At 47.0% G+C, this 25947-nt stretch overlaps 1 protein-coding gene across 1 annotated transcript in view; it reads right to left on the bottom strand.

Annotated features, from left to right (window-relative positions):
* Window positions 1-136: 136 nt before the first annotated feature.
* The window catches only part of LOC308357906 (polycystin-1-like protein 2), a gene marked incomplete at its 5' end in the record, with an annotated part of 90501 nt that continues 64690 nt past the window's right edge, over window positions 137-25947 (bottom strand). Inside the window, 14 exons of the mRNA XM_080827785.1 lie at window positions 137-423; window positions 1633-1764; window positions 2301-2402; window positions 3901-4111; window positions 7650-7810; window positions 10493-10620; window positions 12193-12326; window positions 13757-14084; window positions 15005-15190; window positions 16665-16802; window positions 19751-19847; window positions 21269-21473; window positions 21905-22133; window positions 25468-25684. Of these exons, the coding sequence (XP_080683911.1) occupies window positions 313-423; window positions 1633-1764; window positions 2301-2402; window positions 3901-4111; window positions 7650-7810; window positions 10493-10620; window positions 12193-12326; window positions 13757-14084; window positions 15005-15190; window positions 16665-16802; window positions 19751-19847; window positions 21269-21473; window positions 21905-22133; window positions 25468-25684 (2379 nt within the window). The 3' untranslated portion in view covers window positions 137-312. The remainder of the gene's footprint in view (window positions 424-1632; window positions 1765-2300; window positions 2403-3900; window positions 4112-7649; window positions 7811-10492; window positions 10621-12192; window positions 12327-13756; window positions 14085-15004; window positions 15191-16664; window positions 16803-19750; window positions 19848-21268; window positions 21474-21904; window positions 22134-25467; window positions 25685-25947) is intronic.

Genomic DNA, 25947 nt, shown 5'->3' with positions numbered 1-25947 from the left:
TCCACAGACATTATTTTTCCAAAACTCCAGACAATATTCGTTTTATTTCTAGAAGGAAATACATTTGAACAAACAGTCTATCACAGTAGTGGCAATTGCACGTATCTCTATATATATTTTTCTTATTTTTTCATTTGCCGGATGCGATGCCTTTTCTATGCACACAGGAAAACATCCAGAGAGAATGTAGAATCACCAGTAAACATAGGTCTGTAGCTTTGACCTTCCCCTTCTATAGCTGCTTATATTTGGATGAAGAGCTTAACCCTTGGGTGCAGCTGGTACAGGTGGAGGGGGCCAGGCCTCTGACCGCTACTTGGGCTGCTCACTGCTGTTTCCAGGCTCCTCTCTTTTACATTTAATACCCAAGAAACCGAGTATTTTCATCAGCAAAAAATCGGCAATCTCTCCTTCCTCCGATAGCTGAAGAGGGAAAAAGAACCATGTGACGTACATAGAACCATCCTCTTTGGAGGCTTCTCTTTCTTTCTAAGGGGAAACCATGGTATTATTGTCCAGTTCAGTCTCTGCCAAAGGCACTTCGGTATTTAGTCAACTTTGTGTTGGGAGTCCCCTTCTTCTGCAAATCCCAAGGGTGTGTGCTCCCACCTTTATCCCGAGGAGGTTCCTTCTTCCCTTGTGACGAGAATGATAAAATTCCCTCTATCACCCCCAACAGAGGCTCTTAGGAATGTATGTGCAAAGACCCTTGTGCATTGCTGCTGGGAACGTGAAACAGTGCAGCCGCTTTGGGAAATAGTTTGCTGGCTTCTCAAAATTTAAACCAGTTACCATATGACTGGTTGAAATACATTTCTAGGCCCAAGATGGAGCTGCTTCTGCCTGGTGTGCCATGACAGCAAACCGAAGCTTACAGAACTTTTGGTGTCCCTCTAAATGCTCCCCTGCCCAGAATATCAGATCAGCCAGTCTCCAAACACAAAGCCACCTCTGGGCTCTATACTTCTTTTCTGACTCACCCCAAACAAGGTTGACTGTGTGGCCCCAGCCAATCATATATATATATTTTTTTAATATATATATATATTTTAATATATATATATTTTAGTTTTTAGTTATTTTAGTTTTTCTCTTTCTTGTTCTTTATTATTTCTCCTGTAAAAGCTTCCTGCGTTCTGCTCGATTTGTACTTCTCTGAATGGAGACTGTCCACTTCATGAAGTGTTAAAGTTTGTATCGCTTAAGTTTTCTGCTTTAATCATTTTTTAACAGATTCTCAGCCTCTGCTGTATTTTAAAATCACATGGGAAGATTTCAAAAATACCAGTGTTTGACTCATTCATCCAGGGATTCTGTGTTTATTGGTCCCAGTGCAGCAGCGGCAGGTGTCCCAAAAGCCCCCATGTGATTCTAACGTACAATTAGAGCTGAGAATCACTGGGGTTGTGAATGGAGTGCCGCCTTGGGAATCAGGAGACCCAGTTCTAGTCTGCCCTTCATTTGCTTGTAATCTCAGGGAAGTAATTTCCTCCTTCTGGACCCATTTCCCCTCCCGTGAAACGGGGGTTTTGGGTGACAGTGGTCTCTCAAATACCCGTAATGTCTAATGCTGCTCGATCTCTTCCTAGTTCAAGGTCAGTGACTGCTGAAGAATAGACCAAAGGGACTCACCTGATCATATTTTTGCTCCTCATTGAAGGCTACCAGGATGACAGAGATAAATAGATTCAGCACCACAAAGGTCATGAAAATGATGCAAGACCCAATCAGGAAAGAGCCAAGCACTGGGCTATAGTCCAGGACCTGTGGGGAAGAAAGCAAGACTCATCCCCAGGAGTCCTGTGACCTAGTGGCCACTTACCCCAGGCACCCTCAGAGGAAAAACTGGTTCCCAGATGAGGCAGGGCCTGGAACCAGGAAGGTCTACTTCTGCCTGGCAGCTGAGAAAATGGGCAGTGTTCTCAAGAGCTGCTAGGAGAAAGGACAGCACCCCTTACTCCCTACTGCCACCATTTCCAAATATGGCTACCATTTCTGGCTAGGGCCAGGAACATTCTAGACACCAGCACAGCCCTCGCCTGAGTAGCCAGTGCCTGATGTTCTCCTGTAAGCAGGTGTCCCCAGGGTGAGCTATGGGCCCTAGTATGGGACTATCTGCCTAGAGAAAAGGGAACAATTTTATTTGTCCAAAGTTACCCTGTGCTTGTCTGACATGGACTCAAGGGGTAACATCCACCCAGGAGGAGGCATTTGAGGAGGGTGCTTTTTCTTTCTCATAAAGGCTTTGTGTAGATGGCAATGTCTGTGTCCCCCACCCCCAACCCACCACACCCCATTACCTCCTCATAGTTAAAGATTCCTAGCTGAAGGCTGACCATCGTTTCTGCTGCATCAAAGAGAGTTTTGTAGGAACGGAGTTTCCAACCAAATATTAAGTTTGACTGTTATGGAAAGAGTCCTCGTGAACACAGAAAGAAACCAAGTGACCTCCCCACTCCACCCCCAATGCCTGTTATTTGACAGTAAAGTCAGTGTTCTGGGTCAGCCATATCCTTGGCCTAGCTGTACCCCTACTGCCAGTTCCTACAAGGGCCTGCAAATGGGTGTGTGTACATACTCAGTTCTGTAAGGGATGAGTATGCATTTCTGGGACTCAGGCATCACCCACTAGGCCACTGTTATGTTCACTCAGATGGCTGCTCTAAGACTCCACAATGAAACTAGGCTCCTTTAGACCCCAACATTTTTGCTCTTGGGGAGTTGGGTTGCTTAACAAAACCGAACCCAGGTTTCTGCCTGGGCCTTACCCCCACACCATATTTCGTCCTCCCTTTCCCCCCAAAGATTTCCACTATTGTGTCAGAGAGACCCAGCACTCCCTTGGTTCTAAGTTGGTGACTTCTGGTCCCAGAGGACACTACAGTATCCCCAGCTCCTGCACTGCAGATGGAGGACTGAATAAATCCATGTGAACGGAAGGGTCAGGTGGAGTATTTTTGATAAAACCAGACTCCAGCTTTTTAGCGAATATCCTCCATCACTGACTGCATCAACACACCTCACCCATTTCTCAGGGTGAGAGAGGAAGATGGAGTAGGGTCAGAGACTAGGGAGTCAGGGTTGAGGTAATAGGGACAGAAAAAGGATGAGGAATGGGAGAGGGTTAGAGAGGCAGTGGAGAACACCACTGGGTGGTCAGGGATGATGGAATGTGAGACTGGATGGGGCCAAGGCAAGAACTGGGAGAAGAGTTGGGGTAGAGAGTGGGTCAGGATTGGGTGAAGGGTCAGAGAGGAGTGGGGGCCCTGGTATTATGGGGAATGTGGACTTGGAGAGGATGGGGGCATATTTAGGTGGAGATCAAAATGTGGCAGAGGGTCTTTGTTTCTCACATTAACTGAAAATGAAACATTTTTTTCATTCACAAAAGAGATTTGATTGCCAAAAACCTCTCACTGTCAAGGGACTGAATGAAATGATTTTTGGCACCATTAAGTTCATGCCTCATGTGTGAGGCATCAAGCAGTGACATAGTCTGCAGTTGTGTCTGTCCTTACTTCCCCATCTCTGTGCAAGTCATCTCCACATCCCCCAACACAGAGGGAACGTTCTGTGCATGTCTGAGCAGTTGGGATGTCAGGAGACCTGGCACATCCAGACTGGGTCTAGATACAGAAAGGAATTCTTTGTTGGTGGTAGTTAGCCATTTCAGTCTTAGAGACTATACCTCCTCACTCTTACCCATCTGAGGTCTCTAGCCTTTTTCATTTGGGGTGGCCAGTTTATGAGCTCCCAGCTGAAAAGCCCTGGACTCAGAAGCCCCACCATGTCCCTCAGGTACCGAAGTCTTCTCAGCCCTAACCCTCAACCCCCCACCCCTGAGAAGCCTTTGCTTCCAAGGAGACCAGCCCTGAAGGTTTTACTGAAGGAATCACTCACCGCAATAGAGTAAGCCAGAAGCATGATAAGGATGACAATGATGAAGCCTGAAATGTCCCCCCAAGCCCGGCGCAGGGCTGAAGTGATCATGTTCATTTTGGGGTTCAACCTGAGCAGATGCCAAAGCTTCACTGTGGACAGCAGTACCAGGAAGGCAATGATGTAGCCAAGGGCAGCATCAGCCGCTGCTGTCTCACCAAAACTCATCCCCCTGTGGGACCAAAAGGGGAGACTAGGTCTCAGAGACTATGAGAAGCTCAGCCTAGGAGGCAGGATTAGATTTAACATGATCTCAGAGGCCACCACTTCCCACAATAGGTCTGAGAGATAGAACTGGTCCAATTTCCCCAGCTAGGTAATGATGAGCTGGTGATGATGATGATGGGGGGGATGATGGTTATGATATGGGTATGATAGTGATGGTGGAGGTGATGATGGTGAAAATGATGGGGATGATGTTGAGGATGATGCCAATGATAGGGATGATGATGATGATGGTAGTCATGGGACCATTACCTAGCATTTTTGGTTAATGGCTGCAGAGCTATGGAAGAATAGCAAAGGAGGAATCCTCCCAGTGTCAAGAAGATGGAAGTGAGGGCATTCTGTGAGCCTCCCCTCCTGGTTTGGGGTCCATGGTTTAGATGCCGTGTCCTCCCTCACACTTTCTGAGTGTGTGCCTGCCCTGCCCTTGCATTTGAAGGAAGGATGGAAGTACCATTCAGTTTCTTTGCTAAGTTAGGGCCTGTTGAACCTCAACTGCATTGTCTCAATTGACCTTCAAGATCACTGGATGAGGTAAGTATTGCTGTCTCCGTTCTACAGATAAGGATGAAGGATTGGCTCAAGGTCACAGAGCTAGTGACATAACTAGTGGCGGAAGGATGAGAGTTGGAATCCACGCATGTCTGATTTCACCCTGCCCTTCATTCCCTTCTCTTCCTGTATTTGCACTTTTAATTCGGTCTTAATATGGGTGTATCGTTAGCATGACATAGAACCAAGGGTGCCTGAGCAGCTCAGTAAGCTAAGCATCCCACTCTTGATCTCAGCTCAGCTCTGATCTCAGGGCTGATCAGATCTGATCTCAAGATCAGCTCTGATCTCAAGCCCTGTGTTGGGCTCCACACTGAGCATGGAACCTACTTAAGGGAAAAAAAAAAAAAAAGTAAAATGGAGTAGACCTATATCTGGTGACAAGGAGGGAGAACAGGTTGTTGTTACAAGATTTCCTTTTCCTTTGGTGCCTATGGTTCTGGGTCACACCACTTTGAAGAATGAAGAGGTAGACCAGACAAAGAGTGGTGGGCAGCAAAGCAAAGTTTAATGAGCAATAGTAAAGTGAAAATACAAAGCTCCTGGAGAGGGAGGGAAACTCAGGGTTTGCCATGGGAGTTTCTAAATCTAAGGGTCTTTATGGGCTTGCTATGTTGTTTTAATCTGATAAACCCTCCATGCATTTGTCATTCAATCAGGTTTTTGTCATCCATCAGTGGGAAAGGGTGAAAGGCTCTTTCCAGGGTGGTGTAAAATGCTTTTAAGGCTGTTTTCCTCTTTGGTTGGGGGGTGGGGGACTTTGTTCCTGCCTGCCTTTCTTCCAACTATCCTTCATCATTATGGAACAAAATTATATGATCTCAAGTTTGTGAAAGCATTTAATATAAATTTATCATGACTGAATGAAAGCTACTCTTCTACCCAATCTCCCACTTTCTAGAATCTTCCTTCCCTTTGAGCAGACTGGGGCTGCTGGTGTGGATGGTTGATTCCTCCTCTGGCTCCTGCAGCACCTTTTTCCTGCCTCTTTTAACATGCCTAATCCTTTCTTGTGCCATTTAGAGCTCAGTGAAGGTTTGTGAGCTAAATGAGCCAGCCTAGGGTGTAAGTTAGGAATACAGAGTTCAAATTACAGGCCCTGCATTTCCATTTCCAAATTGTGACCTTGGACAGACCTCCTTTCTAAGCCTCAATCTCCTTACCTGAAAAAAAAAAAAAAAAAGGAATGTTCATAATTCTATCTTTTAGATGTTTTGGGAAGATTAAAGTGTATAAGATAATGCTTTTAAAGTGTTTTTATAACAGAGTACAGCATCCAACAATAAATAAATGTTTTCCATATCAATAAAATCAATGGATGAGTCAAGACACAAAATGGTATGAAGTAAGGATTGGGATCCTATAGACACACAAACTAGGTTTTGGGGTTTTTGTTTTGTTTTGTTTTCTCTTGTTTTAAGATTTTAAGAAATCTCTACACCCAACATAGGACTCAAACTCATGATCTTGAGATTAAGAGTCACATGTTCTACTGACTTAGCCAGCCAGGTACTCCTTAAGGATTTTATTTTTAAGTAATCTTAAAATTACTTTGTAAGCATGAGGCTCAAATTTACATCACCAAGATCAAGAACTGCATGGTCTACTGACTGAGCCCCTCTCATAAACTAGGTTTACATTATTCTCTGCCACCTTTTAGCTCTGCGGCTTGGAAGTTAGCTCTCTGAGCTTCAATTTCTTTCTCTCTCTCTCTCTTTTTAAGATTTTATTTATTTATTTATCAGAGAGAAACAGAGCACAATCCAGGGAGCAGCAGACAGAGGGAGAAGCAGGCTCCCTGCTGAGCAAGGAGCCGGATGCAGGACTCTATCCCAGGACCCTGGGATCATGACCTGAGCTGAAGGCAGATGCTTAAATGACTGAGCCACCCAGGCATCCCTTCAAATTCTTTATTTGTAAAATGGAGTAGTGTTAATGTAAGCAGAAAGAGTTAGGGGTCCCCAGAAACAGAGAGACCTAGCTTTCTTGACGATAGGAAGTCATTTTAGGCCCCCAGCCATCTTGTGAATGAATATAAGAATAAAACAGCCATTATCAGGCAAGGAGATAGTCTGATCATATCAGGGACAGTCAGTGCTGAAACAAAAGCAAGATTGACTTGATGTACATTCTTGAGTTCTCTTTGCAAGATCTTAACCTCCTTGAGTACTCAGATACCAGACCAGCTAAAGCCAGGGAATTGATAATGCTGACCTTTGCCAGCCCGAGTGACTTTGACCTGGACTCAATTACCCTAAGATGACTTCTGCCCCAATGCCGTGGTGTATTTCCCATTGTGCCTGCAAGCCCCTTCTGAATATACATTCACCCTTACCTCAAAACTCACCAGTTTTGTTGTTTTAGGAGACACTGCTTTGGAAAAGATCCTTGGTGTTCTCCTTCACTTGTTTCAAGTAAAATTCTCCCTTTTCCTACTCTTTTGGCTTGGTTGTGTGTTTTGGCTCAACACCCACCAAGAGGCAAACCCACGTTCAAGTAGTAACAACATGTACCATTGTGGGTTCTCCTGAGCATCTGGTGGGCTAGTGCCTCTTGCCTAGCAGAGTGGACACTTTGTAAATGGTAGCAGATGTAGGCAGATTGGTGTGCTGCTACATCTTCTGGGCAGGGACCTTCACAGGGTGTCACATGGTCTTATGTTTTGGTAAGGTTTTCAAAAGTAAGATACTGTTCTATTTTGTCTTAAAGAGCTTACTCAACTACAGATGTGTTAGGCCCCAAACCTGAATCTAAGTGGTAGCTATAGTTATGTTTTTCAAGAGTGACCCTGATCCTCTGAGGATCAACAAGATTTCAAAAGCCACACCACCACCCGCAGGCCACCCCCCCCCCACCCGCCGCAACCCTGGGGCCACAGAGCTGGAGGAAACAGGTCTAATGTGGGAGTTGGGCCCCGAGGCAGAGCCACTTACTCCTCCCCATGGTTCCGGTAGTGCTGGATGTCTCGTTCTGCCAGGATGGCCCTCTTCACGAACATCGCCAGGGCACTCCAGCTGGCCAGGATGATGGTTAGCTCCAGAAGATTCCACTTGCTATAGAAATAGCACCACCTCTGTTTCCTCATGAGCTTGCCCTGGGAGAGGAGCTGGAGGTTCTACCACATGCTGTAGCCAGAACTGTGCCTCCCCAACCCTTCCACCATGGCTCTCCAAAGCACCCAAGATGACCCTCCAGCAGGGGCCTACTGTATCCTGGAGAGGCTTCTCAATAAAGAAGCCCCAGAGTGCCTGGGGTCTCTCCCCAGCCTTGTGCACAGACCTCATCTGCTTTCAGCACCAGCTTGGGTTGTAGAATTTGGGGGCACATAAGAGTAACAGCATCTAACAAGAAAAATATTTAATTATCTCTGATGGAAAAAAAAACTGGGGAATGGGAAAGAGCCACCCACTCTTTCATAGAGCATTTACTTTAGAAAACTTGTAATTGTGAAATCTTTCTCTGCCCCTTTGAGATGTATGTAAATCTTCTTGAAAGTTAAACTAGCTTCAAGAATGTTTTTCTAAAGGACCTGGGAGCTTTCTCTTTGAAGGGTGAACATGAAGGAAGGTAGTACCCTTCATTTGCAGTTTCTCTGGGAGGGTAGGAACCGAGTGGTAGGCACCTGGTTCCAGGTTGCACAATTACCTCCTAGTGTGAACATGTACATTTATTTTTCCTTTCGATAAAGGCAGTTAGCAAACACAAGTGGCCATCCCAATTACTAGCTGAATTTAGGGTGGACTAGTGGGACAGATGATGCCATGAATACTCTTGAGGATTCATTACTATTTATCTTAAGGATGGATATGTAATGGATCCCATTTGCTCTGCAGTATGCAAAGGTGAGACTCCTTACTGTCTTTGGAATTTCTTATCGGATTGCCTGGGATGCACATCACAGTTTAGCGTCATGCTTATTCAATAAGAAAAGTTGTTTTCTTGGGAGAAGTTAGGAGTTATTGTTTAACAGGTACAATTTCAGTTCTGTAAGAGGAAAAAAATTCTGGAGATGGGTGGTAGTGATGGTTGCATGACAATGTGAATGTACGCAACGTCACTGAGCTGTACATTTAAAGATGTTGCGGGTGGTAACTTCTATGTTATATTTATTTATCTACCACAATTAAAAATGAGTAGTTTGGGGGCACCTGGGTGGCTTAGTGGGCTAAGCCTCTGCCTTCGGCCCAGGTGATGATCTCAGGGTCCGGGGATCGAGCCCGAGCCCCGCGTCGGGCTCTCTGCTCAACAGGGAGCCTGCTTCCTCCTTTCTCTCTGCCTGCCTCTCTGCCCACTTGTGATCTCTGTCTGTCAAATAAATAAATAAAAGTCTTTAAAAATTTTTTTAAAAATGGGTAATTTTGTTAAAGTAGTTTTTTTTTTTTCTACCTTTGTGGAGAGGTTTTCTAGATTGGTAGGAGACTTTGTTTTAATCATCTTTCCCCATCAGGTGTCACACGTCAAAGGTATTATGTTGTGCAAGTTCTAAGTCTCCTGCTTTTCCCTCCCACTAAAGAGAATCTTCCACGGTCTGTTACATTTCCCTCTTCCTCCCTACTCTTCAGGAGAACTGATTTGTGTTTGGCTGCTAAGAGGCTAAAGTTTACCTCCATTAAAAAGGGATGAAGGAGGGTAAGATTTTAAGAACTGCTTAGGTGGCGTTTTTTGAGAAAGATTTAAGGGCTTTGGAGATAAGTGTTGTGCTGCCCCTGCAGGCAGAGGGTGAGGGCAACCCAGAGAGGGAGGAGTGACCTGGGGGGTGTGGTGGGGTGGGAACTGGATGGGCCTCCTTTGATGTTCTTAGGTTGTTATTTGATGACTGTTCCCTGTTGGGTTTGCATTGGTGATGCCCAGAGGCCCGTGGGATTCAGGTTTATAAGTCTGGGTGCGACAGAGGTGTTGAGCGTCAAGTTCAGTGAGCAGACTCTCTGGATTCAATTTCGGCCTTGAGTAAATTCCTTAATGTCTGGACTTCAGCTTCCTACTCTGTGAAGTAGAGCCAATAGAACCTTTCTCCTGGTATTTTTTTTTTTAAGATTTTATTTATTTATTTGACAGAGAGAGAGAGATCACAAGTAGGCAGAGAGAGGGGGGAAGCAGGTTCCCCGCTGAGCAGAGAGCCCTATGCGGGCCTCCATCTGAGGACCCTGAGATCATGACCTGAACCAAAGACAGAGGCTTAACCCACTGAGCCATCCAGGCGCCCTCTCCTGGTATTAAAGGTTCTTCGCACAATGTCTTTCACATGGTAAACACTCAAAGTACCGTCCTTACTTTAAAGTGGTTGTTGTGACTGTAGAGCAGGGCATGGGGATGCCCTTTCAAGATGTCTGATTTGCATTTTTGGTGGGGCAGGGGCGTATATCGAGCTTGGAATGAGTTTCCAGCTTCCTCAAACCTCCATCATTATCAACATCTGCACCTTCATTTTTGCAACATGGTGATATTTAAAGGTAGCAAAGGAGATTTTTTTCCCTAATTCCCAGGGACCACAGGTGAACCACCGGCTACCTTTGATGTTTTTAAAAGGTCTTAGTTCTTCTCCCTTCCCCACCCAGGAAGGATCACCCTCTGAGTCTCAGTTCCTGAGAGGTCCTGAAAGCTGGTCCCTGAGCTGGGTCAGCCCTCAGGACTGCAGAAGGACCAAAAGGGTGCCATGGCAAACAGGTTAGCAGAATGCGCCCCTCTCCCTTCTTCAGGCCTCATTCCAGGGGAGGTCCATGAGAGGGGACAGGCATGCTGCTGCCTCCATCCAATGGAGCCGTCATCTACCCCTTACCTGTACAACCATGTAGTAGAGGAGGAACAGGAGGTAGATGGCTTCTGCTGCTACCACGAAGGGGTGCCAGCCATCAGTGAAGGGGTACAGGCGCAGGCTCTGCAGGTTCACATGTGTAAGGAAGGTTCCTGGGAAGCAAAACGTGTTCTGTTCACCCGGTCACCCGCCCGCTCAGAGCCACCACTTCTGACTGGAAGGCATCAGTGACATGATGCAAGCTCAGGCCCTTCCGAGGGCTGGCGAGGGCAGAAGAGAATATCCTTCAGACCCACAGACCCAAGGGACTGGACACCCGGTGGATGTCAAAGGCAATGAACATATTAGAGGGGATGCAGGAAGCTTGGCTGGAAGAGCCGCTCCCTATCCTCTGCCTCTGGTATCAGCCATTTGTGTCCTCGGTCACCTCCAGCCAAAGCACACCATCCAACTGAACATTCATTTACTCCAGGCTGGCTCACTTAAAGCTGGTTCACTTATAGAGAGTTCGCTGAAGATCAATTCGTCTATTGACCAGTATTCCTGAAATTCAGCCTTCTTTTGAATCATCTTTCATCCATTTGTGTGTCTTGTCTTTTGGGGGGAGTATTATAATGATATTTTGTAATGATTAAAAAAAAAAAACCAGTTTGGCTGATAAAGCTACTGCCTCTGAAGACAAAGCCAACCCTGAGAATGTCAGAATGGAGAGACACAAACAACCTGAGTCCTTGCCAATATCAGTGGACTGCTTGAACCAACCAGACCTGAAACCCATTCCTCATTTCTCATTTGTAGAAACACATAATTTAATCAGATGTATTTAGAGACAGGCTGTTTAATTGGTCCTTATGAGCCACAAAGGTGGCAAAAAGAAGTAGGAGAACATGAGGATATAAATACTACTCCCCCTAACAAAAGGATTTGAAATAAGCACTTCATAGTGGCCAGAGATCATGGAAGTTGAAGGCCTTTTACTTTTCACTTTACACGGTTCTGAAATTTTAAAAACTACAGGTATGTATTTGTTTTACTAAAAATGTAATTTGGTACTAAAAATGGCTTAGTTTTTAGAGGAAAGATGGCTGAATTTTAGGAAAATCGGTTATTAGCTGAGGAAGCTTTGGGTCAGTGTTTCCAATAGATTATGATAGCTTTAAAAGAGCTGGAAGGTGGGAAATGGAAAGAAAGAAATGGAACAGAATACAAAATATCAGAGTATACTGCATGTAGCGAAGGAAAATATTTTTGAAGCTTTTGTCTCAGTTATGTATATTTGTATGTGAGTGTATTGGAAAATAATGTAAAATGTACTTCGTCCTGTAGGTTGAGGTACAAGTTGTAAAATGTTGTTTTAGGTGAAATTATCTGTTACCAGGTCACCCCTTCTCCAGCCTTTCGCTTCCAGCCCCCCAGCCTGCCTTCCCCAGAGTAGGAAGCTGAAGACGATGAGCTGTCTTCAGACACCCAGCTTGGTTCCCTCAGGGTGTCTTGGGAGATGGGCCAGAGGAAGTGGAGGCAACTAGTAATAAGGCTGGAGCAGCGCCGACCTTTGGGTGCCCAGGAAGAACCAAGACCCATCCCCGAGTCTCCCAAACAAACACTGGCCCCAGAACTCTGGCCCTGGGGCAGCAAGGGCCAGCCTGGTCAGGTGCCCTGGCCCAGAGGGAGGGGTGTCTGTCTTCTAGAACACTATAGATGAGGTCACAGGTGAGGCTGCCCACCCAGGGCGCTTGTCTCCAGGGTCAGAGTGATGATGCAGAACAGGTTAACGTTGGCATTGTAGACGGTGAACTCCACAAAAACAGCTCTGGTCAGTCTGTCCAGCCAGGTGTTGTCAAAGAGGTACTGGAGAATTCTGTAGGAAAAGGACTGTTTAGGGGCATCTCCAATTACAGTGGCTCCCTGCTCCTCTGCCCAGGAAGGAGGCCAGGGTTTCCTGTAGAAATTTCTCCCTCTGGCTCTGCTCCATTCCCTGGGCCATAGGGCCTTGGGGCTCCTCCTGGGAGTGATCAGTTTCCCACTGATGGTTCAGTGTTTTGGCACCCATGGTCTCCTGGACGTTAGAGAAAAGGTCCTGTAAGTGTGGTCCCCATAGTGCCAGCATCCGCATCATCTGGAAACTCAGTAAAAATGCAGATTCTCAGTCCCCATCCCAGATCTTTGGAAACAAATTCCTCTGGGGGATCTGTGTTTTGCAGATCTGTGTTCTGATGAGCCTTCCAGGTGAGTGTGACACTTTTTAAAGTTTGAGGACCACCCATGTGAGAGGAACCATATAGAAAATCAGGGGCTTAGGCAAGCAGACTCAGCTTCCTTATCTACAGTGGTGTTAACGCCAGTGCTTCGGGAACTTTGTGAAGAGAAAATGCAATAGAGTGTCGTTTGTCTGTGGGTAATAGTGACAGCTGTTATTACTGGCATTAATAGTGATGGGCCTGTTTTAAAATATGCCCTGTGCCCATTGGGTCTGTGTCCTGCTTGGTGTTTAGAAGAGAGAACATCAGTTGTTGCAAGTGGCAGGGAAACACTTCTTACATGGAAACTGACAATTCCTGTCCTGTCCTGAATTCCAGGGGACCCCTACCAGTTGTTCTCTTTAGGATTTTGTTACCCGTGTTCCTCGAGAAGATTGAGGTGCACATGGGTTCACTGACTTGCCTGGGACCACATAGCTAACAGGAGCAGTGCCAGGGTTTCACACTTAGGTCTCTCTAACTCTGGAGTGTGCTGGGAGAAGCAGTCTGCATAGGCTCTGGATGTCCCTGCTCAACCATGTTGGGTATTCCAGGAATGCAAGGTCCTGGCTGGGCTTTTACCCAAGCCATTTCTTAAGGCTGTGTTTGTAGTGAGCTACCTCGAGGGATAAGGTAATGTCCTTCAGACAAAGAGCAGGCTTGCTTCTGTCACTATAGAAACAGTGAATGCTCCAAACTCAGTGTTCTTCCTTGCTACTGTAATTCACTGCACATAAAAGCATGGTTCTTGGCTAAGATTAAGAGCCTTAGCCACTTCCCACCTGCCTCGTGGTAGATGGCTTTGTGTGGCAGACCTCCACACCCCTACTGGCTCTAGCAGAGGCCACCAGACTCAGCCCACCAGGCTGAGAGTGCTGGAGAGGGACTCTCAGATTGCAGTTTCCAGGGACCCGGAAATACAATCTGAATACTTCTGAGTCCTCCAGTTCCTCCCTACAATGACATGAATGAGCTTTGCTGCACCCGTTAATAAGACCCAGACCCTAGGAAATGGCTTTCCTTGGGTATGCAGGAGTCAAGTGAGTCTTACCTTGATGCGCTTTTGCGATCAGTCCCCAAGGGGACCACATAACCTCCTCCACGGTACACAGTGAGTTTGCCCCAGATGGGATACCCTCGGCGTTGGCTCTGGGTCTGGTACTGCCAAGCCTGGGAAAAGCCACTGCTGTTATTGGGTATGGAGGCATTCCAGCCTTCCCCATAGTCTGACAGATCTTCAATATCCAGGGAATATGGTGCATGGCATCCATCGAGAGAAGCCTGCAGCTGTGGGGCAAGAGGGCAAGAGCTTTCCCGGACCCTCACTTGGCGAATCTGGGCACTGCCCACCAGCTTAGAGTTCCCATCCGTGATAAAGCCTGGAGATGAAAAACAGGTGGGTTAGCCTAGCCATCAAAATTGTTTTAGTGCATCCTGGTCTGGATGTTAACATGAACTTCACTGTACCCAATGTAAAAACAGTCAAGAGTAAGTAGTTCATGGCCAATCACAGGCTATATTCATCACCATCTTCCAAGCTTAGGTGTGGTCTACTTCTTGCATAACTTAACTCTTGAGGAATGGTACCCCCAGCACCTAGTCATCGACTTGGAGACGCTTCGTGCCCTTTCTCTCAATGCCCACATCCTAATGGTCAACAAGGCTCATCAACTCTTCTTCATTGTTGTCTGCACCCATGCTCATTTCTCCATTCACCCCTTCCTCTCATGCCTCCATCAGCCCCATTGTCTCTAGCATCCTAACTACTCTCTATCCAACTTCCACATCATTCTAGAATGATCCTTCTTAAGTGCAAATTTGATTATGTTACTCCCTCTTGGAGAAACTGTCAATGCCTTCTCATTTCCTTAAGCATAAAATAGAACTTCTGAGACCCTTGATGATCTGACCCCTATTTCTCTTTTGCTTTACATTTAACTTGTCCTCAACTCATACCTTACACTGCAGCCACACTCAGCGCTTTGTAATTCCAGGGACGTGCTGTGGTACTTCAGGCTTTCCTTTCCCCCTGTTGTCCCGTGCACCCGGTATACTGTTTCTGCCTAGCTGATTCATGCTCATGTATCTCTCACTTAGACTGTCCTCCACTCTGCATCAGGGAAGGTTTAGGGCCCCTCTCTTGTGCACACACAGCCTTCTGAGGGTCTCTCTTTCAAAGCATATGGCCCTGTGGTTATTGGCTCTCTGTGAGGCTGATGGTGACGGTGATCCACTCCTGTTCCTAGAAAGCAGTCTGCACAAGGGGGCTGACGTCTGTCCTCGGGTGAGGGGAAAGTACCTGGGTAATAACTGTATAGGTTGCTCAGGAGGGTGGTGTTGGCCCACACGAAGAACTCTCTGAAGCTTAACACAGCTGAAAAGCCTTGGGTGAAGCTGTGCTCGAGGTGTCTGTTGAAGTAGTAGGTGCTGGGGTCCCTCTGCCCGTAGGCGACCAGCAGCAGCATCCACAGGAAGCCCAGGTATGCTGAAAATGGAGGCATGGCCCCTGGTCAGGCAGGGTTCCCAAATCCCACCAAGCCCAAGGCAGGAGACAGAATGGCATACAGCTCAGAATAGTTGAGGTCTTGTAGACCAGCTTCTTGCCCCCTAGTGACGGTGGAACCAATCCTTAGGCAGTGGGAAGGAGTTAAATCCACAGATATGAGCTTGCCACCTGGGTTCAAATCCTGGCTCCACCACTTCCTGTCTATGTGCTTTACCAGTGACTTAACCCCTCTGCTTTACTCTCCTCATCTGTGAAATGGGGATAATAATTCTGTTTCACAGAGTTGTAATGAGGGAGTCAATGAATTAATATTTATTAAGCACTTAAAAATAGGGCCTGCCCAGAGTTCATGCTATATAAACATTTCTTAAAAAGAATCTTCTGAAAATGGGGCTCTGCCATGTTACAATGCTGAGGATAGAGCAATGAAAATGACAGTTGTGTTCTGTGCGCTCATGGAGCTCACCTGTGGACAGGTGAGTGTGATGTGAGGGCCCCTTACATACAAAGATTTAGTTTAGGAGGCCAGCCATCAGAATGTGGGGGGTGCAGAGCATTACCCAGAATCTCTGGGTTCAGGGCCTGGGAATATTGCATCCCAGCAACCCCTCCCTGGGATGAATTGGGGCTCTGCCCACACCTCTAGGCTCTCTTCATTCTGTAACATGCTGCTACTCCTATGCAAGCTCCCCTGCTCTCTGCATTTGTCCAGCTGTATGTGCTCAACCATTGGGAAGGCAGGGCGGGAGTGCTGCAGGGTCCATGTCCTCCCCGAGAGCAGCCCTCACCAGTGACCTGTGTGACAACCCGGAGATGTGTACTTTATACCCCCACAGAGGTCCCCAGCAGGACTGAGCTCCAGTTCTCACACGGAACCCATTCATTACCAAACCTTCTTTCACCACCCTTCTCTTCTATACTTTCCTTTTCTCTACCAGTGTTTCCCAGGATCACCTCCCAAAGCAACTACTTGTACTCCAATCTGCTTATGGGAGAACCCAGACTAAGATACACAGTGATGTTTGAAAGCTCGTGGTCAGCGGGCTTGGGGAGTCTTTCCGAAGACATAGTCTTTGGGCTGAGAATTAAAGAATAAGGAATTAGCTGAAAGAGAAGATGGGGAGGAGAGGAGACACATTCCAAGCAGATTAGATTAGCCTGGGCAAAGGCCTGGGGTCCAGAGAGTGAAGGAGTCCCAGGAGCAGCAGAACATGGTGTATCCAGAGCTCAGAGCACAAGGGGCTGCAAGAGGTGACCCAGGGTGGGCAGAGCCACAGTAGGGAGTTTGGATTTTATCCTAAGGGCCATGTGGGGCCACCAAGGGATTTTAAATATAGGGGAGAAGCTGGGGCGAGACAGTGTGGGTCTGTCAAAGATTATATCGTTGTCTGTTGAAGTCTGTGCTGACAACCATTGAGTGAGGAGACTGCTGTGGGTGACCTTGGTTGCCTACCCAAGATTTCTCTGATGAAGGCAAATGCCTTCTGTTCCTTGAGATGGGTGCTTTTCATCTTCTCGATGTCAGTGGCCAAAGGCGGCTGGTAAATGTCCTTTCTGCTGCATCGTCGTGCTCGGAACAAGGCAGAGGGGTCTGTGAAAGCAAGGACATGAGAACCGTCCCCCAAAAGGCAGTGGAACCAGCCTCAACTTTTTTAACCAGGAGCCTCCTGTCTTCACCAGGAACAGGATCCACCATTCCTACTTCTCGGGAGCCATTTCCCGATGCTGCCCTCCATGCCTCTGCCCCTGCCATCCCTACGCTCAAAATTCTGTCCCTACTCCAGCTGGAGGATTCTCCTCATACCGAAAGCACAACACCCTCCCCTCCCTGTGCTCCTAAACCCTAAGACAGATCCCAGTGTTCCCGAAACTGTAATGGATGGAAGAAGGAGGGTCACTAATATTTCAAAGTCCTGTCATGTCTAAGTACCTTCTTTTTTAAGCCACTTTATTGAACTATAATTTTCATAAATTTTCCCACTGGACGTCTACAATACAATGATTTTAGTACATTTATAGAGTTGTGCAACCATCACCATAACCCAGTTTTAGAACATTTTCATCAACCCAGAAAGTTCCCTCACGTCCCCATGAAGTCAGTCCCCACTCCCAGTCTGTCCTACCCTTAGCCTCATTAATCTGCTTTCTGTCTCTATAGATTTTTTTTCTGGATATTACATATAAATGGAATCCTACAGTGCATCATTTCTTGTGTCTGGCTTCTTTCACTTAGCATAACGGTTTGGAGTCCATCCATGTTGTTGTGTAATTAGTATTTAGTTCCTTTTTTGGTATGGGTACACTCCTGTCCATGCATTCACATCTAGATTGTTACTAGTGTTGGCTATTAGGAATAATGCTGCTACGAACGTTCACATACAGGTGTCTGTAGAGACGTATATGTTCATTTCTCTCGGGTAAATTCCTAGGAGCAGCAGTTGGCTATTTTAGATGAACCTGCTCTGAACATGTATATACAAGTTTTTGCATGCAAATAAGTCTTCATGTGTCTGGGATAAGTGCCCAAGAATGCAATTGCTGCAGCATATGGTGGGTCCATTTTTACTTTTGAAAGAAACTGCCAAACTTTTCCAGAGTGACGGATCCATTCCCACAAGCGGTGCGTGAATGCTCCAGTTTCTCTGCATCCTTGTCAGCATTTTTTACTTCACGTTTTACTTTTAGCCGTTCTGATAGGGGCATATTGCCCCAAATGTCTTTTGAATCCATGCCTTTCGTTCCACCCCCAGTGCCAGGACACGTCACCTCTTGTCTGGACCATTCCAGTAGTCTTTTCCCCACAGGTACTTTTGACCCAGTACTTTTGGTTTCCTAAGAGCAGCCACAATGATCTTTCTCAAATCACAAAATAGATCATGCCTCTCTCCTCTGCAGCACTCCAGAATCCCAGCACCCACCCGGGGGCTACAAGGCTCTGCTCCCCACCCACCTCTCAGTCGTCATTTTGAACCATTCTCCCCCTAATTCCCCTTGCTTGGTCCACACGTAATCACTGTAAAATGACAAGCTCTGTCGCACCTCAGGGCCTTTGCAAGGGCTCAATGTGCGTTCCCTCCCTTCGCCAGGCTCCAGGAGCCAACATAGATACTACTTCAGCAGAAAGGCCTGCGTTCTCCTATGTGCTCCCTGAGTTCTCACATTTTGCGCTTGTCTTGTTTACTTGTCTAATGTGTGTCTCCCTGTGGGCTGTGCTTTCCAAGGGCGACTTGCTCCATCCCGAGCTGCGTTGCCAGGGATGAGAGCAGGGATTGGCTTCAAATGGTCAAGAGGGAACCTTTGAGGATGACGAATTAGGAGGATGGTTGCACAACTCTAGAAATTTACTAAAATCAATGAGTTACACACTCACAGTGAGTGGGTTTTATGTAAATCATGGTCCTAAGCCATTGAACTGACTGGCACACAGCAAGTACTCCCTGAGTGGCTGCCAAATCTCTTGGGACAAAAATCACTCTTTTGTCTTGGGAAGATTTTAATGGACCTTTTGGATCCTCAAAGCCAAAACAAAACAAGCTCAAACCCTATCCTAGAGTGGAAGAATACCAGCCCATGAGGAAACCACACTATGTAATAATATCAGTACAATAATGTAGGTATGCCTTTTGTTTATTCCCGTTGTATTTTCCCCGAATGTCAGAATCTCTGCCTACACTGTTGGAGTGTTGACTCTGTTCTGTTTGCTTATTTGTTTTGTGATTATCTTATTGTAGGCTCTTATTGTAAACTCTCAGGAGTTTAGGCTGTGAAATGAGAAACCAGGCTGCGGGACAGGAGGCTGCTCAGTGGCCTCCTCCAGCAGGGGTCAGCATGGCTCTGTTCTTTTTTTATTTTTATTTTTACTTTTTAAAAGATTTTGTTATTTTTATTTATTATTTATTTATTTATTTATTTATTTATTTGACAGACAAGAGATCACAAGTAGGCAGAGAGGCAGGCAGAGAGAGAGGAGGAAGCAGGCTCCCTGCTGAGCAGAGAGCCCGATGCGGGGCTCGATCCTAGGACCCTGGGATCAAGACCTGAGCCGAAGGCAGAGGTTTTAAGCCACTGAGCCACCCAGGTGCCCCAGCATGGCTCTGTTCTAATAAAACTTCATTTATGGACATTTCCTTTATGGAGAGTGGGCTAGATTTGGCCTCAAGGCTGTGGTTTGCAGACCCTTATCCTGGAACTCTGTAACCCACCTGCAAGCATCTTTGGTTTTGGTTTTCATTCTAAAGACCAGGGCCCTGAGCTTAGGAGGAGAAAGCTGCTTGTTTGGGATTACACAGAAAATGACGCCCATGTAAAGTGCAGTCCCCAAGGAGCCTCTTCTGGCCAAGGGGTCATGCTTTGGTGCCAGAGATAAAGGCTGGGGTAGAGAAGGAACAAGGTTGCTCTAGAGAGTTTTGGATGGTTTGGGGGTGCTTCCCCAATCAGAGGTGAAGGAATGATGGGGCAAAAAAGTCAGCAGCTGGGCTTTGTAGGGCCGTCTCATCTTCATCGGGTTCTAGGCCCCTGCCTCCACCTATGCACCATTACCTGGGCCAGACAGACGTCCTGGGAGGGAGGCCACCGGCTCTTCCTCATCTTCTACTCTCTTCAAGACCAGTGCAAAGAAGGCAGCAAAGCCCAGCACCTGAAAAACACCCACTGTGAACCCCAGGCCTGGGTTGGACACTGTCAACTCCTTATCAGAGAGGGGTCAGGATCAAGGCCACATCTGTGTCCTGGGCACAGAAGCCATGCTCTGAGGAAGTAAGGTGGGAACCAGGCCATCCTGTGCCAAGAGGGGATGTGGCTGTGAAGGGAAAGGGCCAGAGCATCTGGCCACCAAGCAGAGACTGTGAATCCTGAGCTCCCCCTGCTTCTCATACCGGAGCTTTCCCACCTGCACTTTCGCCCCTGCACTCCCCTGCTGATAGAGGGAGCACTATCTCTAGCGCTGAATTACATCTCCCTCCCTCCCTCCCTCCGCCCCTCCCCCTTTCTTCATTCCATCGGTGCCTTCACCTCCGCACCTACAGTGCACAAGCTTAGTAGGATTCTGGGCTTTGGTTGGGAACAAAACGGCTCATGACTCCGTTCTTATTATTCTCAGACTAGATTGGAGGAGATGTCGGGAGTTGTTTAAATCTTCTGATAAAGGCTATTCAGGTAAAATGGGGACTATTAGGACTATTAGGTAAAATGGGGGTTAGGGATTTGGAGAGTCTCATAGGTGTAAAGATTCACTGTAAATGTCCTATTAGGACTATTAGGTAAAATGGGGGTTAGGGATTTGGAGAGTCTCATAGGTGTAAAGATTCACTGTAAATGTCCCTTCCTTTCTGCAGTCCCCGCCCCCTCACCCCAACACACGGTATATTCCTACCACCTGACTCCTTCCAAGGGGAGCTGTGGCTCCAAGCTCCAGTCTAGGGCTCAGTATTTCTCCAACTCTAACAATAACTTTACATTTCAGAAATAGGAGTGTGTCTTCCAAATGACACACAGGTTTAATGATTCAGTGTTTTTTTGTTGTTTTTGTTTTTCTGAAGGTAAAGTTCCTCTAAATTGCTGGCCTATCTCACAATTAAAAGGATCTTTAGAACTGAGGAAATACGGTATTATTTGAGGAATTATGGAATATATATATATATATTATAATTATATATTATAGAATATAACATAGAATTGAGGAAATGTGGTATTAACTGAGGAAATATGGTATATACACGTAACCTAGGGCAAGATATTTGTGATCTTGCCTTCCTAACCTCAGGTTGTCATTTATAGAACCAGAGGCAAGGACCCTCCTGAGGGTGATTCTGATGCTTACCTGCCACATCTTGATAAGCCACTAGGCCAGGCCTAGAGTCTCTGTCCCAGAGCCCCTGTCCCAGAACTTGGATTATCATAGTGATTAAGTTCATTATAATTCCGCACGTGCTACCAGCACCACCTCTCCAGCAAGGTGTTGTGTAGATTTGTAATGAATAGGCAAAGAACAGCTGAGCTTAAGGACAGGGCAGCTGGCAGGAGGGAAAGTGTGGGCAGAGGGGTCCAGGGCAGCCTGACCTTCAGGGGCTGGGTGACAAACACGCTCTCCACGAAGGAGACGGCCATGGAGATGAGCCACTTCAGGGAGCTGGCCCGCCCATAGTGCAGGCCGTAGAGCATGGTGAAGAAGGCTGCCACGCCGCTGGTGGCTGCCACCAGGAGCCAGCCCACCACGACGAACCACCAGGGCAGGCCTCGAGGACGCTTGCTCGCCATCGGGAAGCTGAAATGCAGGGTGGGTATGATCAGAGTAGCACCTGCCAGGCTCAAGTTCAAATCCCACTTTACCCTCACCAGCTGTGTGACTGTGGCCAAGCTCCTTGACCTCTCAGATTCGGTACCTCGTACCCACCTCAAAGGGCTATTCTATATTCTATCTGGCATCCCATACCCACCTCCGTAACTGGTACCCACCTCAAAGGGCAGATTTAATAACTTGGTGTTTTGGGTTTTTTTTTTTTCTGAGGGGAAATTTCCTGTAAATTGCTGGCCTATCTCACAATTAAAAGGATCTTTAGAATTGAGGAAATGTATTATTCATATTATACATGTTATCTGGGTGAACATCCTTCCAAGGTGGCCTGGGGTATGGTCTCTCTGCAGGCCCCCCACTAGGGGGCAGGTGCCCACTCAGCACCCAGGGGAGAGGATTACCTGGTGTATGCTGGGGGTGGGGTGCCCAGCTGTCCCCCCAGATAGCCCTTCAGCATCTGCAGCTGGCTGAGGGCCCGGGCGCGGCTCTGGCTCTGGGGGAAGGCACAGGGCCCCACCAGCTGAAGCTCTTGCTCCATGTGCTCCAGCTGAAGGTAGAGACACTGCTTGTAGGCATTGTCCTTCTGAGGGTCACTTGGGCCCACCTCTGGCATCAGGCATCGCATTTGTTCTGGAGGACAGGGGACAGAGAGCATTAGCTGGTGCTGAATGCCAGAGCAGACTGCCTGCCATAAAAACGTTAGTAACAGCTTTCGGTATTGAGCACTTACTATGCACCATGGCATGAGAGAGCTAGAAAGATGGGGAAAGGTACCAGGCTCCCATGGCCAGTTAGGATTCATATGTTCCTCTTTCACCTTTTATCAAGGGCGTTCTCAAAATTTCCTTACACATCGACAGAAGAGAACAGAGTAAGTGTCTATCGCCTGCTGCCGCAAGCACAATCCTTTTCCCAATGTTGTTTTGTCCTTGCCCCCTCCCCCGACTTTCTTCTTTTTCTGGAATACCTTAAAGCAAATCCTAGATATGATATTAGCTCATCAGCAAATATTATTTTAAAGATTTTTATTATTGTCAGAGAGCACGCACAAATAGGAAGAATGGCAAGCAGAGGGAGAAGCGGGCTCCCCTCTGAGCAAGGAGCCCAATGTAGGACTCGATCCCAGGGATCATGACCTGAGCTGAAGGCAGACACTTAACCTTCTGAGCCACCCAGGCATCCCAACAAATATATTATTATTTTAATATACACAAGATTTGCTTGGTGCCAAAGATAGTGTTTGTCTTAATCTTTTGCTTTCAACATTTTATTATGAAAACTGTTAAACTTAAAAAAGTAGAGTAATGAGATGAGCCTGCACACATACTCACTACTCAAAGTTATCAACTCACGGCCAGTTGTGTTTCCCTGGCACCCAGCCTACTCTCTCCATGTGGATGATTTCGAAGCAAATTCCAAGGCCCAGGTCATGTCACTAAATATTTTAATTTTAATATGCTTCTGGAGAATATAGGGGCTCTTTTTAAAATGATGTCATTATCAACATTTAAAATGAGTAACGATAATCGCTTAATAGTGTGAAATACCCAGTGAGAGGTCAAGTTTCCCCCAGAATATCTCATGAGTGTTTTCATACAGTTGGTTTGTTCAAATTTCAGCTTCCTAAAAAGTTTTAAAACAAACAAAGGTGTTTTTTGTTTTAAATTATTCATTGCAAGAAAAAAAAAACTGAACATTTCCACTATTCCTGATGCCTTCTAGGGGAAGCTTGGGCCTGGCTTCTCCAGACAGAACCAGGCCTGGGAGTCTGGCCCTGAGCTGGGAGGCTGGAGCCCCGGGGCATCTTCTCCCAGAGCAGTCAGTGTCCAGGCTGATTGGACCGGTGTTTACAAGAGGTATGTGAAACCAGATATGGGAGGTGGCGGGAGAGAGCACTCTCACCCCACAGCCCCTCTGCAGTCACCAGTGAGATGTGAATGAGTGGGAAAGTAACCAGCACTGTGGAGAAGCGTGCGACTGGGCTTGGGTTAGATGACAGTGAAGGTCTGGGACAACATCAACTCTGCCTCCCACTGACTCAGGCCTCCTCCCTTACCCTCCTCGCTGAAGCCACAGCTGCAGGTTCTGACATCAACAGCCTTCATGCTGCAAGCCCTCTGGCAATGTTTCTGGAAGATACCATCACTCCCAATCAATTGTAACACTGCTTACTGAATACCTGCTTTGTACCAGGCTGGGTCCAAGTTTTCCTGTGTCTTATGACCTCATTCGGTCCTCAGAATGAGCCAAGAGGCAAAGTGGATCAATACTCCCATTTTACAGGGAAGGAAGCTGAGTCATAGGCTGAGCAACTTGTCCAAAGTTGCACAGCTACTGTTGCAGCAGAGAGAGCCCTAGGGCCTGGCTGACTCAAGAGTCACTGTTCTAAGGCCTCTGCTATGAACACCAAAGTCCCCAAACTCAAGGCCAGGAGTCCAGTGCAGGCATCAGCAGAGCTCCTGCAAGACAGCCTTCGTGGGCAGCCCAAGTCCAACTGTCTGGGACAAATCCTCCAGGGTGGCTGGATCATGGAGATCAAGATGGGGCTGACCATGGGGTTAGCATGAGCCTGGCCAATAAAGATGTGGGATCTTGTTTGGGGGCACTGACTCTCAACATTAAGTGTGCTTGAAAGTCACCTGAGTGACTGGTTAAAACTGCAGATCCCAGCCTTGGCCCCAGAAATGTAATTCACTGCATCAGAGGTGTGGCCAAGGGTTTATGAATTCAAACTCCCCATTCTGTAGACCCCATGTCTGTGTTCTAAACAAGGTTTAGACAGTGATCAGCCTGGTGTATTAAAAAATGGCAGCATTCTTAACCCACACCAGCCATTATGGCAGCCACTGGACCCATTAATTGATTGAAATTAAGATGAGAACTTCAGTTTTTCAGTCACACCAGCCACATTTCAAGTGCTCATGAGCTACATGGGGCCTGTGTGTGTCATACTGCTGTGCAGAGATGCAGAACATTTCCAGCACTGTAGGCAGTTCTGTTGGACAGCCTGGTCTGAACACTGGTGGCATTGATGTGGGTGGAAGATGGACAGGAAAGAAATAATGGTACTAAATTCTAGCTGAATACTGTTTCAAAAAGCTCCAAGTTTGAGACCTGCTATCTCTCTGCCAAACAGAACGAGTGTTAAAAGGGTGTTAAAGACACACTTGTACCAAACTGAGGTTTGCTCCTAGAAAGTCTGGAACAGAATGGAGGAGTGACTTTTTCACTCTACAACTCAGTGTTCTTTAATGTTTTTTACTGTCCTGTCCATCATCTTGTGTCCTGCCCCTCACATTTGGAAGTGGATCTGGTTTGACGTTGCATCCCCCAGTGCTTTACAGAAAAGGAAGCTGAGGCACAGAGAACTGAAGTAACCTGTCCAAAGTCACACAGCCCATTAATGGCAGAGCCAGTACCCAGAGTTACCAGGCTGACCAGTGCTGTTCTAACCACATATGAAAGACCAGCCTGCCTTTTTGCTTTGTGCTTTCCATAATGATCTCCTATGCTGACATCACCCCATGCATGTTTGTTGCATGCTTTCTATGTGTTGTACAGGGCTAGGCACTAGGGAAACGATGGAGACAGGACAGTCAGATGGCTCTGACCTCACAGAGCTCACAGTCCTGCAAAGTTGGCTGCAGACTTTAAAGAGCTCTTCCCACAAGTCATGATTTAGCAGGGCGGCATAAAAGCAATGCAGGAGATGCTAAGAACATTCCAGATGGAAGGACAAGATGTGGGATGGTCCTTAGTGGAAAGGCAGGTTGGTGTTGTGAAGAGAGCGGGTTGCCTGTGTGCAGAAAGAGGGAAGTGATGGCAGGTGGTTGCAGTGGAGGTCGGTGAGGGAGGAGACCCTGTAGGACATCTTCACTCCTAGTGATACAGAGCCGGCCCTAAGTCCTGTATCCACCTGGTCCAGACGTGCCCCCTTTCTCAGCTCAGAAACATCATGACTTACGTTTTGCTTGTAGAGACTCAAGAGGGAGCATTAAAGGGTCCTCTCTCTGTTTGGCTTCCTCCCAGAGCTCCGGTCCTGCCATGTTCTGCAGACAGACGACTTCCTGCACCAAGGCCAGCAGGTGATTGATGTCCATCAGTGCTGCTGAGTCCCAGCCAGAGGCAGGTGATGGCACCTTCAGAGCTTTAAACAGCGAGCTGACGAGTCTCCACATATCCTGCAAGTCAGCCCAGGTAGGGTAAGGGGAACGTGAGCAAAGGTGAGGGAGGCAGTATCGTGGTTAAGAGCGTTCACTCCGGGGCTTGGCAGTCTGGGTTTGAATCCCAGCTTTGCCCACAGAGATATGATGTTGGATCACCCTGAGCCATTTCTCTTCTAGGATTCGAACTGACGCATTCCAGGTTGTATTTCTCAAAGTGTGTCATGTAGTAGGTGCTTAGTAAATGTTTATTGAGTGCATGAATGCAGAGGGAGTCCCTT

This window comes from Martes martes (genome assembly GCF_963455335.1).
Source record: "Martes martes genome assembly, chromosome: 17".
NCBI classification, from domain to species: Eukaryota; Metazoa; Chordata; class Mammalia; order Carnivora; family Mustelidae; genus Martes; species Martes martes.
The sequence above is the reverse complement of the archived record's forward strand: the minus strand, read 5'-3'. Positions and strand labels throughout refer to the sequence as shown.